General features: G+C 45.1%; 1 protein-coding gene across 13 annotated transcripts in view; it reads right to left on the bottom strand.

Annotated features, from left to right (window-relative positions):
- The window catches only part of EIF4G3 (eukaryotic translation initiation factor 4 gamma 3), a 1,426,031-nt gene that overhangs the window by 646,242 nt on the left and 754,601 nt on the right, over positions 1-25,188 (bottom strand). For all 13 annotated transcript variants that reach the window (XM_078642564.1, XM_078642569.1, XM_078642559.1 and 10 more), the window contains one exon: positions 22,885-23,676. In XM_078642564.1, coding sequence (XP_078498690.1) covers positions 22,885-23,676 — 792 coding nt within the window. The remainder of the gene's footprint in view (positions 1-22,884; positions 23,677-25,188) is intronic.

Below are 25,188 nucleotides of genomic sequence, written 5' to 3'. Positions count from 1 at the left end.
CATCAGTTCATAGCAAGAGGCTGAAAGCTTGGTTGCCTGGTGGGTGAAACCGAGAGAGCTGTCGAGCGACAGGCCGAAGCTCTTTATCTGTGTCTTTGGGGGTGGAGCAGGGCCCAGACAGGCCGGCCACAAGGAGGCGGGGACAGAGGACGATGGATTGCCCAACAGCATGATTTCTGTCTTGTCCCCGTTGAGTCTAAGGCATGAGAGTTCCATCCACTCGGCCACCGCCTCTAGGCAAGGGCCTAGGTTGCTAGACGACCCCTCAGCGTGATTTAAGGATACCACTAGCTGAGTGTGTCTGCATAGGTGATGATCTTAATGCCGAATGGATGGACAATCCCCACCAGAGGACTCATGTAGATATTAAAAGGTGGGGGCTCAGGGCGGAGCCCTGTGGAACCCCACAGCTAAGAGGTAGCCTGGTGGATACCACATCCCCTCGAAGACCTGAAAATAACGGTCGCTGAGGAAGGATAGGAACCAAGTCAGTGCCGCGCCCGACACTCTCATACTTTTAAGTCGGTCTGCCAAGATGGTATGATTGACCGTGTCGAACGCGGTGCTGAGGTCCAGAAGGATGATGGCAGCCGTTCCTCCTTGGTCCAGCAGAATCCTCCTCGCCTCCTCCGTCACCGCCAACAGGGCTGTTTCTGTCTCGTGCTGAGGACGGAAACACGTTTGAGAAACACATTACAGGTTGTTGGATTCCAAATACTCAACCAAGATGTTATTGATGTGTTTTTCAATCAGTTTGCTCAGCCATGGGAGGAGGGAAATTGGGCGATAGTTGGGCAGATTAGACTGGTCCAAACTGGGTTTCTTCGGGAGAGCCCTGACCATCGCAGACTTCCATTATGTAGGAACTTTGCCAGAGGTGATCGAGGAGTTCAAAACATCAAGCACAATTTCACCTTTTTATGGTGGGGGGTAAAATAGATTAACACATATTTAAAAATATTTTCTTTCTCACTGAGTCACTCCTAAGTTGTTTATGATATAACCGAGATAAAGTGTTGCGGAGGGGCAGGATCCAGTGAGGAGCCTGAGGTCACTTTGGAAATTACCCGATCCACTGCGTCAGTGTCTAAGAGACAAAACTGTTCTAACGCGCAATTGGGTAAAGGAGTAGAACTGCCTGTTGTCGCTACCCCTGCCTTAGGCATTGTAGTAGTAAAAGATGAGTAAATTGTTTGAATCTTTTGAAGGAAGAAGACCGCTAAATTATTGCAATGTGTGAGTGCTCCATCTAGTGATGGAGATTTTTGAGGGGGAGTGAGAAGTGATTTTGCTATGCGGAAAAGTTCCTTGGGCGAATTTGCAGCTGTATTTTCACCTCATAGAAATGTGCTTAGGCAGTTTTGATCAAGGCTTTGTACTGCCTAATTGCTTTCCAATAGTCCTCTTTCCTACTTGGTGAAAAGTTTTGTCTCCAGCTCCTCTCTAGTCTTAGACAGGATTGTTTTAAGTCCCTCAGTTTGGAGGAGAACCATGGGGCATTTTTCTGCTTGTTTTTGTATTGGATACTTTCTTTGGGAAGTACTGCATCGAGGGAGTCTTGAATCCAGCTGTTAAAATTGCTGCTGGCCAGGTTAGGATTAGAAACCCTAGGAGGTTTTGAGTCTTCTAGGTCGTCCTTCCATCTGTTGGAGGGAAGTCTAGACCACTTCCTTCCCCATGACGTTGTTGGTTCCTGGGCGGGCGGGGATGTGGCGGTAGCCCAGATTAAAGGGATTAAAAAGTGGTCCGTCCAGGGGAGTGGAGGAGGGATCCCCGCGCTCAGGCTTTCTAGATTGCTGAAAACATGATCAAGGAGATGGCCCTTATTATGCCAAGGGAGAAAGCCCTTTTGTTTAAAATCAATCGCCTGGAAACTTGAAAGTAGTCCACTAGCTACGTGATTAGAGAGGTCGTCCAAGTGGATGTTGAAGTCGCCCAGTACCGGGAAGTTGGCAGAGACCAGTGCTGAATTGGCGACTATGTTCGAGAGATTCGGGATAAACTGTCCTGAGACTACCGGGGGGGGGGGGGGGGGGGGGCGAAAGATCAGCAGACCGGAAAAAGTGATTGTAGGCGGGAACTCTACTGAGAAAGCCATGCTTTCGCAATCTGGAAGCACGGTTGGTAGGGTTCGACAATTATATAGGTTTTTATGGATAATGTCATAAACAACTTAGGAGTGACTCAGTGAGAAAGAAAATATAAATATGTGTTAATCTATTTTACCCCCCACCATAAAAAGGTGAACCAGCTTAAGGAAACACCCACAATGGGCAACCTTTGCCCTTGTGTGTTTAAAGGAAAAGAGAAAGACAAGTCTTTCTCTTTGTAAAAGGACCCTCACTCACCACTAGTTGGTGACATGCTTCATCATTGGGTCCCCGCCGGGGTGGCCGAGTGCCCCCGAAGCGTGCTACAACGCCTGAATTACAGCGGAGCGGGATGGTGATGTGTGTAACAGTGCTCTAACTGAAATGTGAATATAACTGTGAGTGCAAAGTTAAACAAGCATTGGCATAGCCAATAGGTCTCGCTTGTGGGACCTTATAAGTATTTTGTTTTGCAGCACAATATCCTTGTAACTAAATACTTATAAGGTCCTACAAGCGAGACCTATTGGCTATGCCAATGCTTGTTTGCTTTGTCGGTTAGTTTCCAGAAAGTTTGGTCAGTTAATTCCGAATGTTTCTGGTCCTTCGGGCTTCGTGGGCAGCCGGATTACTTCGGGGGAGGGAGGAAGATGTACATAAATGTATCTGATTTACACCCTCACTTAAGAAGTTTGTAAGATTGACACATGAAACCCTTGCAGGCAAATAGATGTGATGATTTCTGTTGACCAGAAAGTCCTGAGGAGGGGCACAAGAGATTTGGCAATTTGCTCGTTTTATTTATTTTAGATATCAAGTTATTTATCTTATCTGTAACGTCAGGTTTTTTTTTTACCAAAAATGTTGGTCGTGAAAATGGGCTGTGTCGCTGTATAACCATGCGCCCCATTGGGTCGGGAGAGGAAAAAGGGTGATCTGTGTGTTTCCTTGTCTGCTTATCGTATCCTTCCTTTGAGTCCGTGCGGGACAGTGACCATGGTAGAAACACTTATTCTTTCCGCCTTATCACTTCCTTTCCAAACGCTTCTGCAAATAAATCAGTGTTGGGCAGTGCTTGTTTTGCAGCGTTCTTTTAAATTGCGTATTCTCTCTACATGGTGATGCATTTCATCTGTTCATGTACAAAGGTTTGGGCTTAACAAGTGAATTATGTATGTTTCCCTGGAGATCTTTGAGATTTTGAGTGAGTATGGGCAGGCGGGCGGGCGGGTCGATGATCAGTGCTTCTTGTGAAACCTACATCCTGCCTCCGAGAAAGCTGAACATCTGTCGGTCTTATCAGTATCTTCTCAAAGCAAGAGTCAAGCCAGTATTTCGTTTGCTGGCTGGTGTCACAGACATTCCGTAAACCGAAGTAGTAATCGTCCTTTCTGCGGCAAGGAACTGGGACTGGGTCCGAAGAAAGTGACATTATCGCAAATGTTACTTGGATTGCAAACCGAAGTCAGTTTGACTGGTTCTTTTCGGACTGTTTGGGGGGGGGGGGGGAATACTTTAGGGAATTGGAGTGAGGGAAAGAGGGAACATGATGCTACGTCACACTGCTTGCTTGGATGATGTTTAACCCTAAACTGCTCCAGAGCTGCAAGGAGGGGACTCTAAAGAAAGGAAAGCAAAGAAGGAAAATATGTAAAGCGCTCTGATACCTGATTCGGTTCGGGTCTAGTTCGCGCTATATAAAACTCGGCAAAAAAAACCTCAGTTTACCGCCGGCTTGGCTTGTAAAAAAAACAAGTAAAAGGCTGTGTCTGTCAGTGAGGTTGAAGATCATTTAGTTCGCTTGAATTTAGTTGAACTAGCCGTTTGTCAAAGTCCATTGGAAGAAAATAGTACTATGGCGGCAGTAGTGATACATGAATCAAAAATTACAAGTGAGCATGTTACAAAAGCAAACGTTACGTTACATGGCGGCAGTAGTGATACATGAAGCAAAAATTACAAGTGAGCATGTTACAAAAGCAAACGTTACGTTACATGAGGTAATAGTGACAGTTGTGCAAGTATCAAGAGCAACAAATACAAGAGGTAGCAAACGATATGCAATAGCATATCTGAGGGAACACGGCCTGGGGGAAGAAAATGCGTGCGCCGGGAAAGGAAGGCAGAGAAGGGGAGGGGGGAGGAGAAATGCGAGACGGCGGCCAGGGGAGCGGCGAAAATGACTAATTAGGGGAGGAGAAGCCGCAGAGCGCACGCTGGGCGAAGCCCTTTGATGTGCTGTGCGGCAAATGGAGGGAGGCTGATGCGCGTTCATGTTTGAACACGTGGTTCACATGAACTGCATGAAAACGCCATCAAAAAGCTGGTGGTTTCATGATGTTTTCACCGCTTGAATTCTCGCTCCGCTCGATGCGCATGCGCGCATCGATAGGTCGCGAGACCTAAAAATACACGGTTGAGGCCTATACAAAATTTTCATGACAGTGTTACTCACGGTTATTACCCGTGGCAGCTCACTGAAATTCACAGGAGCAAAAAATACAAACTCCCCGGCTAGTACCTACAATCAGGGATGCCGTCAGCCCGTGAAGATATCCCGCGCCGTCTCAACCCAGGGAGAGAGCACTTTTCTCTCGATATGTATTTTTTGCTCCTGTGAATTTCAGTGAGCTGCCACGGGAAATTCACAGGAGCAAAAAATACATATCGAGAGAAAAGTGCTCTCTCCCTGGGTTGAGACGGCGCGGGATATCTTCACGCGGTGTCAAATTTGTGCACACGCGACTCCCCGCCTAGTACCTACAATCAGGGCTGACGGCATCCCTGATTGTAGGTACTAGGCGGGGAGTCTGTATTTTTTGCTCCTGTGAATTTCAGTGAGCTGCCACGGGTAATAACTGTGAGTAACACTGTCATGAAAATTTCCTTTTCACACTAAGAGCCACACGGGAGGGTACGCCTTAGCGCGCGCACACCACCCGAGTGCCATCTGTAAAGGTCCTGACGAATGCTGAGCGATTTTGCGTAACTAACAGCAGAAACATGTTGACCGACTATTTTATTTAAGGACACAGGTTTCCTAATATAGAACCTAGTTTTGTCCGCTTACACTGTTTTTAATCTCAATACGTGTTGGCCTTTATTAAAAATTTTGTATAGGCCTCAACTTTGTATTTTTTAACTTTGAACTCACAGTTATACTCACATTTCAGTTAGAGCACTGTTACACACATCACCATCCCGCTCCGCTGTAATTCAGGCGTTGTAGCACGCTGGGGGGGCACTCGCCCACCCCGGCGGGGACCCAATGATGAAGCATGTCACCAACTAGTGGTGAGTGAGGGTCCTTTTACAAAGAGAAAGACTTGTCTTTCTCTTTTCCTTTAAACACACAAGGGCAAAGGTTGCCCATTGTGGGTGTTTCCTTAAGCTGGTTCACCTTTTTATGGTGGGGGGTAAAATAGATTAACACATATTTAAATATATTTTCTTTCTCACTGAGTCACTCCTAAGTTGTTTATGATATACTGACAGGGGTATAGGAGTGTCCACTCATGCCCTCTCTCTCTTGTTGATATTTTTTTTTATGGATAATGGCCAGGCCTCCACCTCTACCAGAGGTACGGTCAGCTCTGTTTATTAAGTAGCCTTGGGGGAGGGCCTGAACAAAAGCAGGGTCAGTTTCAATCTGGAGCCAGGTCTCTGTTAAAAAAAGAACACCCGGCGCAAGCTCCTCCACTAATAGTCCTATTTCAACACAGTGTTTGAGCAATGATCTACAATTTAGGAGAAACATCTTCCTGGGAGTAATAGCAGGAGGTCTAGGATGTACGTTGGGTAGCAGCTTAAAATTACAGTGTGGACAGTATAAGGGAGAATTGGCAAGGTTCATTGAGTGAAGACACTCGGGGTTACCCCTGGACTTGTGTCTCACTGCAGAGCCCGTATATGCTATCTGACATGTTTCTCCAGCAGGATGCCAACAACCCCAGCAGTCTCAGAGTGATCTGCACTAAGATCCAGGACAGAGGCTGAAACATTGGGATCATAGCCCAAATGTCCAGGACTCTTCCTTCCAAGGGAAAATAACAAAACAGTACTGTATCAAGAAAGGTTCTGATGAACAGAAGCATATGCGGAGGCAGGTCATGAAAAACAACAAAGTATTTTTGTATAACTCATGTGGGTGACGTTTCAGATTGATAGAACAATCGAATGGCCAACTACTGAGAGGGCTCACAGCAGGAATTCGACATACTACTCATCCTCTTCTGCGGGTATGAGATACATGAGCTGATTGAGGGTAATTAACTATTTTGATCATGATATTGTAAATACGAACGTCTATAAGATTTTAAATGGGTGCTTTTTGATTGTGTGTGGTTTCTCCCTTTTCAATTGACAGTCCAAAAGTACTGAGTGTCCAGCCCTGAAGAACTTGCCGAAATTTAAGAGGCAGAGAAACATGTTGGCAGTGGGTATTGGTATGCGAGGTTAGCTACCAACCTGTTTTAATTTGACAGATCACACCGAAAAATTAAGAATAAAGGTGTGATAGAGGTGTGTCTGTCAATTTTAATATCACTTTTTGTCACTAGTGGATGGTGATCCTTGACCATTCCACTGCACTTCACTACTTTCCTTGTTTGGACACGTTCTTTGTTTTTTCTTTTCTGGGACATAAAATGACCGCCTATGATGAGAAAAGGGGCCTAATCTGGTGAGTACCTGCCAGATGGTGGTGCGCCCATGAGGGGTCATTTTGTCCTCCACACTTTTTTCACCGCTATAGAGAACAAGTGAGTTCCTACCACTGTTGTGGTTCTTGTTGACTGTCTTTTGAAAATGGTTTTATTTTAAATAAAGGGCAATGAACAGTGCATATAACCACATTTTAGAAAAATAGAGCACAATGGGTTTATTGCAGTAGAGGAAATAGATGGGAGGTATTTCCTTGGAATCTCTGATATTAGGTTTGCCTATGAGATAGGGTTCTTGTTGTGTTGATGTTTATTGAGTGGAGGGCTATCTCTTTTTTCCCCTCTTAGCTCCTTTTTGAAATAGATGACAACTACCTGGGCCAAGCCAATTGTCTAGGTAGGGGAAGACTGGTATCCCCTGACCTGCTGTGACCACTGCCATCATTTTTGTGAACACCCAAGGGACAGTGGTGAGACCAAAAGGTTGCACTGTGAGCTGAAAATACTCCTGGCCCACCATGACCTGCAGGTAGCGCCTGTGGGCCTGCAGGATGGGGGTATGGAAATAAGATTCCTGCCAGTCCAATTCCCCCTTCCTTGGTCAAAGGACTTGCGCCAGCGTGAGCATCTTGAATTTGTCTTTCTACAGTAAGGTGTTGAGAGGAAGGAGATCCAAAACAGGACGGATGCCTCTTTCCTGCAGCACAAGAAAGTAGTGGAAAAAACACCCAGCTACTATTTCTGATGCCAGAACTCTCTTTATGGACTCTTTTGCCAAAATGTCCTGCTCGTTCCTGCTGCAAGACAGACAAGGTGGTCCTGTGTCAGTGCCCAGATGGTGGTGGCAGGTGTAGTGGGTTGGAAAGAAATGAGGGCATACTGACTTGTACAAGGTGATAGCTTGTCACCCATGGAGAAAATATCAGATCATGTGTCTGCCCAAATACTAAAGAGGGTATACATGAGGGACTCATTAAATGGTAACAGAGGTTCTGTAAAGGCTCGACCAGACTGCAGTACCTTTGTCATAAGTCTTTACCTCCTTAGTAGGGAGTAGTAGGTCTATTACTTCAACCACCCTTTACATAATGACAGCGAAGGAGTCCTTTTCCTCAGTTGTATGGGCCAGGTGGAGAAACAAGGCCATTATCTACAGAAGTATCCAGGCCACTGGCATCTTGGCGTACTTCATACCAGTTCTCTTTGTCATACTGGGGGACAAAATTACCCTGCCATCAAATTGTCATTGTCTGAATCTGTGCCGAAAAGACTGCTCAAATTCTGGACTCAAGCACGCTGTCAGGGCAAAGAATCATAATCAGAGGGATTGTTAGCTGGCTATGCTCTGGTGTAAGATTTGCGCAGCCTCAGTCAAGGTGGATTCTGCTTAGAGTTAGAAAAATAATGGGCTGCAAAACTTTTTCTGGCATTGGCGGCACCAGCCTTGCTGCACGGAAACTGGTACAGTGGGTGGTGCCGGAACAAAGACAGCATCGGAGACGGTGGTGAACCTGATGATGGTTCGAAGGCAACAGATGGCATCAAGGCATTTTGATTTCTTATGCTTCTTCTTGGACTTATCCAAAAATCTCAACTATGATGATCATTAGCAGGAAAGTGATCCTACTTTCGACTTCAACTAGTCACAGCATGGAGTCTTCCAGTGTCTGGCGACACAGAGCTTTGCCTAGCATTCCCATAAGACTTCAGATTCATCTGAGCTCAGTCATCACAAACCCCGGAATTGTGCTCCAGCCCAGGTACCTTAGACCTATTTCGTAAGTGTCTCGTCAGAGACATCTGTCTGCGACAGTCCCTACACAGCTGAACCCTGTTGATTTATGAGGCAATATTTTCCCTTGCAAAGTGGAAAAACCGTTGTGTAAAAAGGTCTTGAAAAAAACACCAGAGTAGCTCTGGAACCACGTTTGAAGGCGCAGAAAGATAGAAACTGAAGTTAGCGCACATAATGGCACTTACACAAGGCTGCACTTGACACTTCTAGAGCGGAATAACATTGGCATGGGGGTGCAAGATGCCAATTATCGGTGCACTTGAGCACTGCACTTAAAGTTTCCGGATCCAGTCTGAGGCCTGGAAATATTCACAAGGTGAGGAATTTGTGGTTAGAAGGATGCATCAGAATATCTCTGTAATACTGGGGATTGAACAAATATTGTGACAACCAAAATGAAGAGAAGGCCTAAAAATGTAGGATTGGATTCACAGACTATATTTCCCTAATGATGCAGAAGAATTCTTATGAACTCAGTCAAATAAGTGAATATATTTTACACATAGCAGTGCAGTGAAAATACAAAACAAAATACATCTCTATAAGGGTATACACTTAAAGCATAGACTGGAGAAATTATTGCACTATAAAAACTTTCACCAGAAACAACAAGAGACATCTCACAAATACAGAGTTAATGATTACCTCTATAGTAAAACACTAAAGCTTAGCAAAAAAATAAATACATTTGAAGAGAGGTTAGCCATCAAATGTAAGTAAAGAAGGCGAAAACTGTGTAACTCAAAAAGAACACTCTTTGTAGAAATCCAACATAAGAATAAACAAATGGTTCAAGTATCAAAATATTTTATAGCAAGTTGACAGATTAAAATATATATATATATTGGGGAATGTTACAAAGAAACAGAGAACTGCAGAGCATCTTACCACACAACCAATATTCACTTATAAAAATAAAAGAAATGTTATTTTATGACATCAAACAAACTGCACTAACAAATACCAAACAGCAGATATTGAAAACAGGAACATAATTCATACAATTTATAGATTCTAACAATGTCACAGGATGGAATGTGGTATACCACCTAAACACTGGAGAATCAATTGAGTTTAAGCATTTTATTCCTACATTTAACCCAAACGTTTCTGTATATTGCATCAAATGCCCATATGGATTACTTCCAATAGGCAAAATCATCAGACCAATAAAATATTTAATTGTTGAACATGAAAGTAATATCAGAATGAGAAATGAAAGAGCATGTTATGTACAATACTTCATGGAGCATAACCACCCTATAATTCTGCTCAAATAAGAAATCTCTTAAGTATTACCTTAACGGAAATCGTGGGGGACTGGGAACAAACGCTTACTACAAGGAGAAGCACAGTGGTACAAATTATACAATACCTCACCAAGAGGTTTAAATGCAGGTTTTTTAGACTCACCTGATTTTGTGTATAGATAAAAGCTCAGTACAGAGTTTGAACAGACTACAGATCAACAGAAGAATGTACCTTTAATTATAAAGAACTGGAAAAGTTTAGAAACAGCAATATTGCTGGAATGAACATGCCTCCACACGCATCCACTTATTGAAGCATTCACAATAAAGGACTATAGGTAATGAATAATGATTTATCTATGATGATGAAGATACACAAATGTGCTACTAATGACTAGCTTGATAGCAGAGGGCATTGACAGTTGCGGAAACTCTCTTAAATCAATGTACCCTTCATGAAGGGAATAGAATTGCTGGATTGCATTGGACATGAGAGCAATAAGTTGTGACAGAAATATAATCTCATTTCAAATTTGCAAAATTAATTATATTAGAGATTATGGAAAAAGTACAAATACAATTATAAAAACACATCAAACATTTCTTTCGGGGGCGTGGCTAGGATATCCAACATGGCGGACGCACTCTAACGAGGCTCCACTCGCCCATGCCATAAAACCTATAATCCACCCTAATCCTGTCTCAAGCGGAACGACTGAACCCTCCCGGACGTTAGGAAGCATCAACGAGCGGCTGGAGAGTGGATGCGCCTAGGATTGGCCGCGAATCGAGTATGGTGTTGATTGTTGTTTGGCGCGGGTCAAGGCCTACGGCTGCGTCGCCCGCCTCGGGGTCCATTAGGTGGCTGAGGGGGGCCCGACATTGAGGCCCTAGAAGGTGATCCATAGCACGGTTATGGGCGGTGCAGTCGAGGGGGGTGGGGGGGCTCCAGTGCATCTGCAGGAGAGGGCGCTCGGCGGGACCACAGCGGAATCCGGCTGCCCGGCCTCAGGTGCGGCGCGAGCCCTCCCCTGCCATACGGGGGCTCCACCATGCTTAAAAAAAATCCAGCTGGGAGTATAGAGACCCACCAGGTCACGGCGGAGGGAACCGAGGCAAGTAGGGTGGATCACTCGTGGGCAATGTAAACGGCACTGCGGCCCACAATACTGCAGAGGGAGCAAGGCCCGACATTGATATAGCCTGAGGCCAGGGTAATTAAACCAGGCAAGGGCACGCCCGGTGGCCCCCCCAGGGCCCACCCGGCTGCATGACATCCGTTGAGCAGACGTGGAGTGTGGGCCCCTTCAGGGCCACTAGTACACTGATCCGGTGAGAGGTGCTGGGCCCAGGGTGCATACCTCACTTCTTCGTCCCCTGTTATGCAGCACCCCACTGAAATACTGAAATACTGAAATCTGGCTCAGCAGAGGGGTGCCCTAAAGGGACACTGGGGGGTTTGGCTGGCCCAGTGAACCTCCACTAACCTGGTGTCTGGCCTGATAGGACAGGGTAACCCCCTGAGATATTTAAGCGACGGGGTTGCCTGCATCACTCTCGACCAGCAAAAATGCAGAAATTAAGGACCCCCTGACTAGAGAATTATACAATTCCTAGGACAGCGAAAACAAATTGTGTGTATCAATTCCTAGGCAATTAATCAAGGAAAGTAGGAACAGGTAGATAAGGGAAGACACAAGGAAATCAAAGATTAAAAAAACATTATATTTTTAATGAATCCTTCATAAAAAATTATTCACTTATCCAAAAATGCAACATACATATACATATATAAATGAAATAAAACCGTTGTTTAGAGAAAACAACCACATAAAATTGGTTTATAAAAAAAAAAAAATCTTCATTAATACAGTGGCATTAATGTAGTCGACGCGCGTTTCGGCGTATTCAAAACGCCTTCCTCAGGAGCCACACAAATTTTTAAAAAACGAGCGATCCAGGGTATCTCGTGTTAATGATCCTTTCAATGGGGGATTCAAATGTGAAAACAGTAAACAAATAAACTGTACCTAATCTACCGCCTCTAACCGAGGGGAGACGCCAGCAGCCATCTTCTGTCCGGCTTACTTGCTTGCTGCAGTCGTGTGTCGAAATCTAGACCTACACATTCTGAGAGTCGGTTGATTTGTCCTGTAATACGGCTAATTTTTAGTCTAGACGGACGGAGAACATTGGAAGTCATTCCTTACCCCTTTGATCCGAGTAATATGGATATCGTCTAAACTATGAACCAGATATCATATTTCATTACTGATTTTATTTACATCAAGCAAATAGTCGGCTAATCACGATTCGTTTTTATCCTTGGAATAAAGAGAATAATTTTCTTCTCCGAGATAAACCACTGGTGTTCCCTGGATGTATTTCTTCGCATCTTTAGATGTGGCCAGTTTCCATTTGAACCTTGTATCGCCTACAGCGTAGGTACAGTTTATTTGTTTACTGTTTTCACATTTGAATCCCCCATTGAAAGGATCTTTAACACGAGATACCCTGGACTATATTTCAGGGGAAGGTAGGATCCAATTGGCGAAGGACCGCTGGGCCCCCTGTTAGGAGTTTAGAGTTTCCTCCTACGAGACAGATGCTCCTGGTTCTGGGCAGTATTGGGTTGGGGTACTCTTATGTTGTTTAAGTACTATTGTTCTTATTGTTATCTGCACACTGAGGCAATGTCAAGATCCAACATACATAATAAAAGAAAGCAGCCACACAGGCTGTAGATGACTAGTCCAATACACCAGGCCCTGTTGGGGGTACTCACAATCGTTAGCTGGAATGTTAGAGGGATACTGAGCAAAATTAAAAGAGGTGCCGTTCTCCGTCAGGCCAAGAGATATGATGCAGACATCCTTCTCCTCCAGGAGACTCACTTGCTTAGCAATAAAGTCCCCTGTCTTGCTAGATTTGGATACCATACAGTTTATCACTCCGGGTTCGCCAGGGGGTCTCGGGCACGGCCATTCTTCTACATCGCAGGGACCCCTATGTTCACGCCAATCAGTGGCTAGATCCCAGGGGGCCGCTACACCATCATCTAGGGTACACTGTCTGGTGAACCAATTAATATAGGCATTATATATGCCCCCCTCCCCTAGGAAACACCCTCATCGATAGAATCACACGGCAGTGGGGAGAGCTGCCGGGAGATTGGAATGATGTGATGGCTCCTACAGACCGGTGGCGTGACCCCGTGAGGCAACCCCAGACGGGGGAGACCAAACTACACCTCCTTGCCACTACATTGGGATAGCAGACATATGGCGAGAATATCACCCATCAGAACAGGGATACACTTATATGTCTGCAGTTCATGGGTCTCTTTCCAGATTGGACTATATTTTCACACCTCATTGATATGCCCGCCGGATATCACACACATCTCATTTACCACGTAGACTCTCTGACCACTTCCCGGTCATATTTAAGCTAAACACCAACGCCCAAAAATGCACATTCAGATGGCGTATGTCTCCATGGCACCTCCAGGACCCAGAGTACCAGCCAACTCTGGCTAGGACAGTGACAGATTACCTTGCGGCAAACGTTGCCTCAGCTCCATCCAAAGTTATTTTGTGGGAACAATCAAACCCACAATCCGTAAATAGAAAATGGTACTTACCAGTATTCATCTGGTCTTGACATGTAGAGCTGTAGATTCATAGATCGCCATCTTGTGTTGGACTCGGATGTTTGCACTTTGTTTTTGTCTTGGAAGAAGTCTTTGTAGTAACGAGGTAGGTGACTCTATCTTTAGGACGATAGTGCGCATGGGCAATGACTCCATCTCCAGGTTGTTTTGCCATGGAGGGTTATGTTGGAGTTAGTAAGAAATAGAAAAGGATGTCCATGTATAATGTATCTAAGTAAGATAATACTGCAACAGATAGAGGTATACAGGGAGGTGGGTGGTCCTATGCGAATCTACAGCTCTACCTGCCAAGAACAGATGCATACTGGTAAGTAGCATTTTCAGTTTGAGGCATATGAGCTGTAGTTCGTATACTTATGCATAGACTACACAGCAGTTACCTCCTTAGTGGTGGCTACCTGTATTTGTTGCAGTGGCTTGAAAAAGTGTTCTTAATACAGCCTGGCCCACACTAGCTTGTTTTGCCTGCACGTCTACACAATAGTGTTTTGTGAACATGTGTGGTGTGGACCAAGTTGCTGCTTTGCAGGTGTCATCTAGGGGAATATTCCCTAAGAATGCCATAGATGCCCCTAGTTTGCGTGTGGAGTGGGCTCTAGGGGCAATGGTTAAGGTGCGTTTGGCTTTAGCATAGCATATTTGGATGTATTTAACAATCCACCTTGCAATCCCTGTTTTTGAGATGGGATTGCCCTTATGAGGTGGGGAGAAAGCCACAAAAAGTTGTTTAGTCTTTCTAAAGGACTTTGTTCTTTCAATCTAGTAAAGTATAGCTCTTTTCACCTCTAGCGTGTGAAGAGCTTGTTCTGCTACCGAGTCTGGTAGAGAGAAAAACACTGGGAGTTCTACAGACTGGCTAAGGTGGTAAGCAGACAACTTTAAGTAGAAATTTTGGGTTACTCCTAAGAACCACTTTGTTGTGATGAATTTGCAGAAATGGTTCTTGTATGGTCAATGCCTGGAGTTCACTGACTCTTTTGAGAGAGGGGATCGCAACCAGGAAAGCTACTTTCCAGGTGAGAAATTGTAATTCACATCTATGCATAGGTTCAAATGGGGGACCCATGAGTCTGGTAAGGACCACATTTAAGTTCCATAACTCTAGGTGGAATTATTCTTTTAAGTCCTTCCATAAATGCTTTGAAGGCTGGTACCCTAAACAAAGACAAGTGTTTTCTGTTTTGGAGATAGGCTGCTATTGCAGCGAGATGTACTCTAATGGATGTATACGCTAGGTTACATTGTTGTAGATGCAAAAGGTAACATGATGTTTTGCAAAGAAGCATCTATTGGACTGATTTGGTTATTTGTACAGTGAATTACAAATATTTTCCACTTTGAGGCATAGCAAGCTCTAGTGGTAGGACGTCTAGCCTCTTTGCAGTCTGGCGGGAGATTGAGGTAGTCAAAATTAGATTTCAGGTGCCAGATCGCAAGGTTGAGTTGACTGAGATATGGATGCCTTATCTCTTCCTGGTGCTGAGTGAGAAGCTTGAGTGAGAGGAGTCGCTTTTGATGAGGAAATACTGATAGTTCCAGCAGGGTTGTGAACCACGGCTGTTGGATCTATGTTGGAGCAATGAGGATCATTGTGAGGGAATGCGGTTTGAGATTCTGAACCACTAGCTGAATGAGTGGGAGAGGCGGAAAAGCGTAAGCAAATTTCCTGGACTAGTTCATCCATAGCGCATTGCCTTTGTACAATGGGTGTGGACACCTGCATTCGAAGCTTGGGCATTTTGCGTTTTAGTGTGTGGCGGACAGGTCGATTTCTGGGTGGCCCCAAATTTGAAAGAATGTAAACAGGACTCAAGGATTAGGTTCCCATTCGTGGATCTGCTGTCTTTGACGACTGAGCAGATCTGCAATCTGATTGTGTACTCCTGGGAGGTGTTCAGCAAGGAGATCTATGTTTTGCAGAATGGCCCATCTCCGTATGCTTTGAGCTAGGTGTGAAAGCTGCAGAGTGTGTCCCCCCCCTGTTTTTGTATGTAATACATTGCTGTCATGCTGTCTGTATGGACCAGGACAGCTTGGCCTACGAGGTGAAGTTGAAAAGACTTTAAAGCTAGGGAGATGGCTAACAACTCCGGGTAATTTATGTGGAACTGTTTTTAACTGTTAGTCAGTGTTGAGCCTGAAATTTGCTATGAGAGCTTGTATGGTACTTATCGTGACTGGGTTGGGGTATTCTAGAGATTTTGAAGTATCTATTGTAGCCCCTAGATATTGTATGCTGGACGGTTGGAGGTGGGATTTGCTGAGGTTTACAGTGAATCCCAAGTCGTGAAGCAGTTGGATTGTTTTGTGTGAATGTTGCACACAGCTGCTGTGTGACTTGGCTTTTATGAGCCAGTCGTCCAGATAAGGGAAGACCTGAATGTGCTGTCTTCGTTCGTGGGCCGCAACTACTGCAAGACACTTGGTGAATACTCTTGGTGCTGTAGTCACCCCGAATGGGAGGACTTTGAATTGGTAGTGTTGACAATCTACCACAAACCTGAGATATTTCCTGTGAGCAGGGTGAATGGGAATATGCAAGTAGCCATCCTTTAAATCTATAGTGGAGAGAAAGTAGCCCTGTTGAAACAGTGAGAGCACCTGTTGGAGAGTGACCATGTGGAAGTGATCCGACTGAATGTAAAGGTTTAGGGGTCTATGGTCCAATATGCGCCTGAGAGTGCCGTCCTTTTTTGGTTTAGGAAATAGAGGGAGTAAACCCCTGTGCCTTGATGAGGCAAGGGGACTGGTTCTATTGCATGTTATTGTAATAGAGAGAGAACCTCTCGTTTGAGAAGTGTCATGTTCTGAAGACATTGGACATTGTCTGGGAGGCAGATTTGGAGGGGAGTAGAGGGGAGTTCCAAGCAATAACCATACCAGATAATTAGTCTTACCCACTTGTCTGTTGTGATTGAATTCCAGACAGATAGGAACTGCGAGAGACGTCCCCCAACAGGAGTGGGATGATCGGGGAGAAGTGCAGGGAAGTCACTGTTTGATGGTGGGGGAGTTGCGGTTATTGTTGCCGCAACATCTTCCCCTACCATGGTTGCCTCTGTAGCCTTCGCAAAAGTATCCTTTGGAGAACGTTTGAGTGTGGCTTTTATAAGAAGAAGAGGGATGTTCTAAACCAAATGTTTTGGAGCCACCACTGTAGAAGGAGCGACGAAAAGAACCTCTAGGGGAAGGCAACTGTAAGGTCCCCATGGACTTAGCAGTGTCTATCTTTTTTCATCTTTTCTAAAGATGTGTCAACTGAGGGTCCGAAAAGATGCTCTTGATCAAAGAGTTGATTAAGAATTGCAGATTGCACCTCCTGCTTGAATCCGGAGATACTGAGCCAAGCTAGCCTGCGCAACGCAATGCTAGTGTTAAAGGCACGAGATGCGGTATCAGCTGCGTAGAGCGCACATTTAACTGAGATGTTTGTGATCAATTTACCCTCTTGTATAAGGTTGTTGGCCTTTTGTTTGTACAGGTCAGGATGGTGTTGCATGAGCTGTTCAAGCTCGTCATAATGAGCTCTGTTGTACCTGGCCAATAAAGCTTGGGCATTGGCAATCCGCCAATGGTTCACGGCCTGTGACGCAATACATTTACTAGATGTGTCTATTAACTCGGACTCCTTATCAGGAGGAGGGGTATCACCTGTACTCTGAGTTTGACCTCCTGCGTGCATTAGACACCACAGGAGAATCCAAGGGGACCTGACCTTTAATGTAAACAGGGGCACTGGGAGCTGCCTTATACTTTGTCTATCCTAGTATTGAGAATCCTGGTTCTGACAGGGACCGTAAAAACTTCTGGGGCATGTTTATGCATGCCTTTTAACATTGGCAGGGTGTGTGTGGATTTTTGCGAGGGTGCAAAAGTTTCAAGCAAGAAATCTTCCTCTAAGGGATTAAAATGTAATTGTACCCCGTGATATTGGGCAGCCCTATTGATTAGTTGCGCAAACCCAATATATTCATCTGGGGTGATGGCCTAGATGGATTGGTTCAGGATCTGTGTTGTAGTCATCCCAAGGGTCTACGCTCTGTGGGATGGCATGTGCATCATCATCATCTCCATCTGGATCTATATTCCCACCCCCATCAGTATGATCATCGTCATCACCTAGTGTGTGAGGTAAGAAGGTAGTGTGGTGGAGAAATTAAGCGATATGGGTCAGCTGGAGGAGGAGAAAGCGGTGGCGAGGTATTAGTACTGATCTCCTTTCGTTTCAAGGGTATTTCAGATTCTTCTGAAGTGTCTAGTTTCCTCTTTTTTGGAGGCTTGGCGACGACTTTGTCAGTCTGTGAGTCAATAAAAAGAGTTTGTTTTTGATCTGAAAACTCAGGTACAGTCTATGTGGGTAAAACGTCTTTTTTCAGTGCCGAATATTTTGGGTCGGAATGTTCTTTGGACGGAGTCTCTGTGGGGTCTTGGACTCCTTAGGCTTTGTTATAGGAGTTTGTGTCTCAGAGACTTTTTTCGGCTCCGACGATTTTTCGGTTACGAAGATTTGCCCTTGGTATGTTTCGACGCTGAGGGCTTCGGCATGGAGGCTGTCTTCGCTGCCGACGAAGAACGGTGTGGCACATCTTTGGACTTGTGCTTCGGTGCCGAAGGGGACTTTTTCATCACCGGAATGGGGCTGGCTCGAGCCCGAGCCAGAGGGCTTTTCTTAAGGTTTTATAGCCGAGCCCGAGGGCTCGTAGTCTGAACCATTTTGTCGGTGTCGACCCGAGGGCGAGGGTGTTACCGGAGCCTTAGGTTTGGGTTTTGGGAGAGGGGATTGGGTACTCACAGACCACTGAGCCGGGGTGATTGTCTCTTCTTTGACGTCGGAGTCGTCTGCCTCGGAGACAGAGACATCTTCTTCATCACCTTGTTGCCCAGGCTGGACTTTGGCATCTGACCAAAGATGTCCGGAATCAAGCAACTTCCGCAAGACATTTCGTGACGTCAAGCCAGATGGTCATGGATGGTTTTCTCGGACCTGAACAATGCACAGGTCTCGCAGTTTGTCTTCGTGCTCCGGGGAGAGGCAGAGATTCCAAACCTTGCGCATGTCCGTGAACTTAGCACCACACCCGGGGTATTTTTTGAAAGGCGTCCTTGCATTGACTGCAGGCATGGTAGTTGCTGATCGGCCAGACGGCCAGCGTCGAACATCGAGGTAGAGGAGTTTGTTTTTAAAGATGCGCGGCGAAAGGGAAACCAGATCGAGACAATACCGTCGAGTGGAGAGGCATTGCACATCGAAAGGGGGGGGGGGGGTTAGAAAACGACCTGGAGCGCAGCAAATCACATCCGAACCCGATGGCGGAAAAAAGAATCTGGAGATGAAGTTGATGCCCATGCGCACTATCGTCCTAAGGAGGAGTCACCTATCTCGTGACTACAATGACTTCTTCCAAGACAAAAAAAAAAGTCCAAACATCCGAGCCCAACACCAGATGGCGATCTATGCTTAAGTATATGATCTACAGCTCATATGCCTCGAACATAAGTTTCTGTGCTGGGAAAAAGCGTGGAAGACTTGCACAGCTAGAAGTCCTCGAATGCCACCAAAGGAGCTTAAAGCTCAACTTGTAGCCAAATTGAATACACATCACCAACGTAATCTACTCCTCGCGCAATGGCACATACAGCAACATCTTACCCAGGAAGCGAAATAAATTTTGTTAGACTCACATCATCGGATATACCAATGGGGGAATATATCTATTAAGATGCTGTATAGACTATGCCAAGCCAATAACTCCCCTTCGGTTGTTCCAACGTTACAAGGGCCAGATGGGACCTTATACTCCACCCCTGAATCAGTAGACACGGAATGTGCACGCTATTTCTCTGCGCTTTATAGACGTAATGAAAAAATATCAGACGCCCAAATTGCTTACTTTCTTAGAGATATTCCTCTCCGTACTCTTACAAATCATATGACCGCGCAATTGGATGTCCCCATCATGGTGGACGAATTTACGCAGCTCTTGGTAATAATAGTCCGGGCCGAGCCCCGGGACCCAATGGGCTTCCCGCTGAATTTCTTGAGCCACACATGAACTCTTTGGGCTTGCATTTCCTGGCGGCGTTAGAAGAGGAGTGTGACTGCCAGGTGCTGCCCTTGGACTGGCGACATGCAGAGACTGTTCTGTTTTTAAAACCCGGATGCCCATCCGAAGAACCATTGCCCCATTTCTCTCAAATTTTGAGCCCAAACTTCTGGGTAAAGTCCTGGCAGACCGCCTACACACATGCATTCAGGACTTGATTCATCCTGACCAATCCGGCTTTATGCCACATTGCTTCACAAGCAAACAACATACAGCGGGTCCATAATGCTATAGCAAAGGCTCCGGAGCTGTGTCACCCTGCGGCGACTTTGCCCGCCGATACTGAAAAAGCATTTGATTCTCTCAGTTGGACATATCTGTTCCAACTCCTTGAAGCAGTGAATTCTGGCCCACGCTTCCAGGCCGACGTATGATTGCTATATACAGATCTAACCCCCTCAGTCAGGGTGGTGGGTCATCAGTCTCGGGCAACCCCCTTTACGACTGGCCAAGTTACAAGACAAGGTTGCCCTTTGTCACTGTTACTCTTTGCCCTAGTGATAGAGCCCCTGGCGGCGTGGGTACGGAGCGACCCGGTGATCCGAGGCTTTGAGTGGTCGAGGTCTTGCTCCGACCGCATTGCACTCTATGTAGATGATGTGCTGTTCTTCATGACGGACCCTTGGTTCTCATGCCCCCGTATCCTGCAAATTGTCTGAGTATTTGGAGAAACATCTGGCCTCCATACTAATCCCACCAAATCAGTTATTTTGCCGGTGTGCGGTGACCAGGTACGCAACACTTGGGCAGCACAGCTGGGCCTTTTTTATCTCACCCTGCCCGAAAATCTTGTGGACCCATAACATCGCCCCACTCATGGCTGGCCTGCGGGAAGAGACGGCGATTTGGTCTCACCTCCCACTATCATTGTATGGGCGGTTGGCGATTTTTAAAATGGTCTCCCTACCCTGTATTCTATATAGGATCTAGAACTTTCCTTATGATATACCACACACTTGGTTCATGTACATTAACGCCATTCACAATAAATTCTTGTGGGATGGAAGGGCGGTCAGGGTAGCATGGCGCATCTGCACGCAGTCCACATACTGTAGCGGCATCGCGGCTGCAGACGTATATGCTTATTCTGTGGCATCCCACTTACTCGTCATTAACGAGTGGTGGCACACTCGCCCTCGGATCCAGCATATAAACTTGAGAATAGGACAATGGAGCATAAACCCCTCCTCCAGCTCCTATATAACCAAGCAAATGTGGATTTTTTGCCACCTACCGGTAGAGTAGTGATTCGGACATGGAGATATTTGGTCCGACATATGGGGTGGCAAGGCCGCATGACGCCGCTATGGCACGGTACATATTTGCTCCGTGTTGGTGCGCTGGAAGGGTTCCAGCAGTGGGATCTGCTGGGTATATCTATATTGGGAGATGTCATGGGGCACTAACCTCAAATCTATCCAACAGCTGCAGACAGAATTTCAATTGCACAAGACACAGTTTTATAAGTATCTCCATCTGCGACACGCACTCAACCCCCTCCTTCACTCGCTCGAAACTCTGCCTGAATTCTACCCCACGGGGGACATCGGGGCATATAAAATATGTCCGATATATCAGACGCTGACCCCCCACGCCCATATTACTCTACATAATACACAGGCAGCATGTTTAAGAGATTTACCAGATATGATGGATGACGATTGGACAGATGCCCTGGCCAGCCCCAAGGGTGCGGTGGTGTCCTCACGGTACCGCCTCATCCAATTTAAATATATACATTGTAAATATTACACAATGATCCAGACTAGAGCTGATGGGGGGCATTCAGTCCCCAGTGTGTCTCCGCTGCGAGGAGGAGGGAACTTTCATACACACTGTATGGAACTGTTGTGGACTACAGTCATTCTGGCACAGAGTGGTGTCCTGTTTAGATCACGTCCTATCATGGGACCTCCCATTTGACCCAAGACTATTTTTATTGCGTAGCATTGACGGGATTGGTGGGAACAAATATGAACAGCACTTATTCATCCTGGCCCTCACCCTAGCCAAGAGAGACATAGCACAGCAGTGGAAGGGTATGTCCCCCCAGACAATTGGTAGATGGAAGAAGGCCCTAGATAGTTGCATGGGGACAGAGATGGCGGTCTTCCAGGCTGGGGGTGTCCCCAGAAACAAAGGAAAATATGGTCCAGGTGGGCACTTTATCGAGGAATAGAGTTACCACCTCTACCACACACAGCCCCGTATAGAATGGCTCCCTCATAAAAGTCCCTGATCCTTTCAGACACTTTCATATTGTCACTGGTGGTTGTATATATCCTAATTTAATCTATTTTGTGGGGTTTAAAAAGCTCTGTCATGTTTATGGTGTATTGTCTGCATGTCAGGCAGGGGTTTCAGTTTTTCACAAACGCAGGTACCTTGGATTTATCCAATGTTCCACATGCTTATTGCGGGCAATGGCCCATAATGTACCTTGAAAATCTAATAAAAGAAGTTTTTTTTAAACATTTCTTTTGAAAGGCAAGACACATCAAGTAAATAGAAACATATGAAAAGCAAAAGTTATGTTCTAGAAATATTGTATTTTTCATCACTTTTCACTGTTAAACACAACAGGCGTTAAACTCCAGCTCAATGGTACTTATTTGATCACCCATGGAAGGATGAATATCTTTTTAAATATACAAAGTCCTGAGCGCAGAAACCACTGACACATTTAGAAAGGGGTTGTCTAAATTAACATGCATCAAAACATATTCATTCCACATGCAGGGAATAAGTGCATGCTTGAAGTGTGTCTGTATGTGCACGCACCATTATGTGTTTATTCTGGTTTACGACCTTCATTCACAAATAGTAGCAAGTGCATTTAATGACTGGGTAGCACCTTTCAGCCTGGATTTTTCCACACACAAGTAAAGTACACAAAAAATAAAACAAATCAGGTTTATGGCTCTCAATTTTACCATGAATTTACTATCAGAGCCCCCACACCTCAGTTTGTACTAAAGGGCATCACTGTTACATGGTGACCCTTTATACAATCTAGATCATTAAACAAACTATTACTCCTCTTCTCCATCAGCTGTCAAATTAGTTTACACTTAGCAATAGAGATCTATTATTTTTAATCTTCAGTCCATACGTATCTGTTCTCTAAAGTCACTGTTTAGTGGCATATTACAAATCGGCATATAAAAATAACCCATTACATTAGATTCTGTCAGCTTAAACTTTGGTGGTGCTGCATCTCCATTTAGAGAATACATTTGGAAAAAGGTTGCAAATTGTGTGGTGAAAATCTTGACAAAGAATTTAACCAATGAATAAGACCACGTGCTTACCTTGTACAGGACTCCGTCTAGAGTTCAAGACTAAGTGATCAGGAGTGGTTTGTGGAAGAACCTCTGCCTCCAGTTCATCTTTCTTTGGAGCTAATGTATCACAGGGGGAAGTTCTTAAGTCATCCTCTCTTTCCAAGTCCCTCTCAGCAGTGGCAGGGAAAGGAGGCGACAAAATTGTAGCGCTAGCAGCAATGATGGCAGCATTATCGTTCACAGGAGAAGGAGAGATGGAAGTAGCAGGCTGTTCTGTAGGGCAATGTGCATAGCCTGCTTCTACGGAGGAAAAAGCTTCTGGCTTCTCCACTTGGACTGTCGTCAGCGTCTCAATACCTAGAGTCATGTCTAACGTACTGTCCATAGCAGCAGCATATTCACTAATGCCATTAAGTTCTGAAATTATAGGAGCACTAACAGTCACTGGAATATCACTAGGCACCATCATCACGAATGCTGCCTTGCATACATCTTCCTGAGTGTCTTCAATGTCTAGAGTCTCACTGCTTTCTACACAAGGAGCTGCAGCAGGGAGTAGTCTTGCCTCCTCCGTCAATGCAGCAAGTTCACAAACGTTGATTGAGTCACCAGCTGGAGGTGTGCAGCACATAATGGCGGGTGCTAAAAAAACATTTGCAGCAGCTACGGATTGAGTTTCAGCAGTTGAAGGAACAGGAGGAAGCTCTGTTTTTCGGTCTAACACTACAGCTTCTGATGTCTGCCCTCTCTTTTCATTGCTGCGGTCTGGCTGAAAAGCTGGAGGAGACTTTAATACTGGATCTAATGTTGGCTGTTCTTCTAAGGAATGAAGAATAAAATATTAAGGTAACATGCATACACAAAATTAGCTATGACATTTCAGAAATTAGATATTTCTCCTTTCAGTGCCTTTCTTACTGGAAAAATTCAATTCAAGATATTTAAAAGTAACTATAGGAAGATTGAGTAAAAGAAAACAGTAGAAGACAGCATTGTGATAAATGTATCCATGGTAAAAAGAAATGTCACCACTGTTTTTAACATACTTTGAGAATAGCCCCAACGGGATAGAAGGAAAATGTTACCTACCCAGTAAGCATCTGCTTGTAGCATGTAGTAATGTAGATTCACATGTCCTGCATACACCTGCCGTCTAGTGTTGGGTTCTGATGTCCACAACATGTTTTTCTTTGAAGAAATCTTTCCAGTCACAAGGTTAAATCGACTCCTCCTATGATTTGTAATGTGAATGGGTATCGGCTCCATTGTTAGATTGTTTTCATGCACGCCGAGTGAGGATGGAGATTGAACCGAAAGTAACAGAGGAGAACCATGCAAAGAAAGAAAAAGTAGTAAAGTAAGGTAAAACGCCTGCAACAGCTGAAGGCATTCAGGGAGGAGTGGGTGCATGTGAATCTACAGTCCCACAAGCCATGAACAGATGCTTCTAGGGTAACACTTTCTGTTCATGACACGTGTAGCTGTACACATGTTCTGCATAGACTGCAAAGCAGTTCTCCCCTAAGCAATAGCTAGCTAGAGGATGTCGCAGAGGAGTGAGAAAGTGGATGTAGTATGGCCGGGCCCTCTTGGCTTGATGATCTGTTAGTATATCCAAACAGTAGTGTTAGGTGAACATATAGGGTGTAGAATATGGTAGCTGTCTTGCAGATTTCAGCTACTGGGATGTTACCCAGAAAGGCCATTGAGGTTGCTTTCTTGCATGTAGAATGTAGCATGGGTGGAGCAGTGCTTTAGCAAATCAGGTCTGAATACACTTGACTAGCCAGTGAGCTATACCTGTATTAGAAGTGGGACTGACATTTTGGGGTATAGCATAGGTGACAATTCTTTTTGTATTTTACAAAATGACTTTGTCCTACCAAACTACAGGAAGGTCCTCTTTACATCTAGTGTGCATGAAGAGTTCTCTCTGCTACTGAATCTGGAAGTGGGAAGAACACAGAGTTCAATTGTTTGGTTGAGATGGAAAAGAGACCACCTTGGGTAGAAACTTTGGGTTGATTCTAAAGACTACCCTATTGGCGTGAACCTTTAAAAAATTATCTTTAAGCTTGAGCACATGTATCTCACCTGAAGGGAATGATTGCTACTAGAAACACTCCCTTCCAAGACCAACTGGAGAGGGCAAGTAGGAAGGGGATCAAAAGGGGGTTTAATGAGCCTTGTGAGGACTGCAGTGAGTTTCCAGGACTGGGCATGGGGCAACCTGAGGGGATAATCCTCTTAAGTCGCTCCATAAATGCCTTACTAATGGGGATTCTAAATAATGAAGAGGATTCCTTTTTCTGTAGGTAGGCTGCTACTGCA

The sequence above is a fragment of the Lissotriton helveticus genome, chromosome 5_1, assembly GCF_964261635.1.
Source record: "Lissotriton helveticus chromosome 5_1, aLisHel1.1, whole genome shotgun sequence".
In the NCBI taxonomy this organism is placed as follows: Eukaryota; Metazoa; Chordata; class Amphibia; order Caudata; family Salamandridae; genus Lissotriton; species Lissotriton helveticus.
The sequence above is the reverse complement of the archived record's forward strand: the minus strand, read 5'-3'. Positions and strand labels throughout refer to the sequence as shown.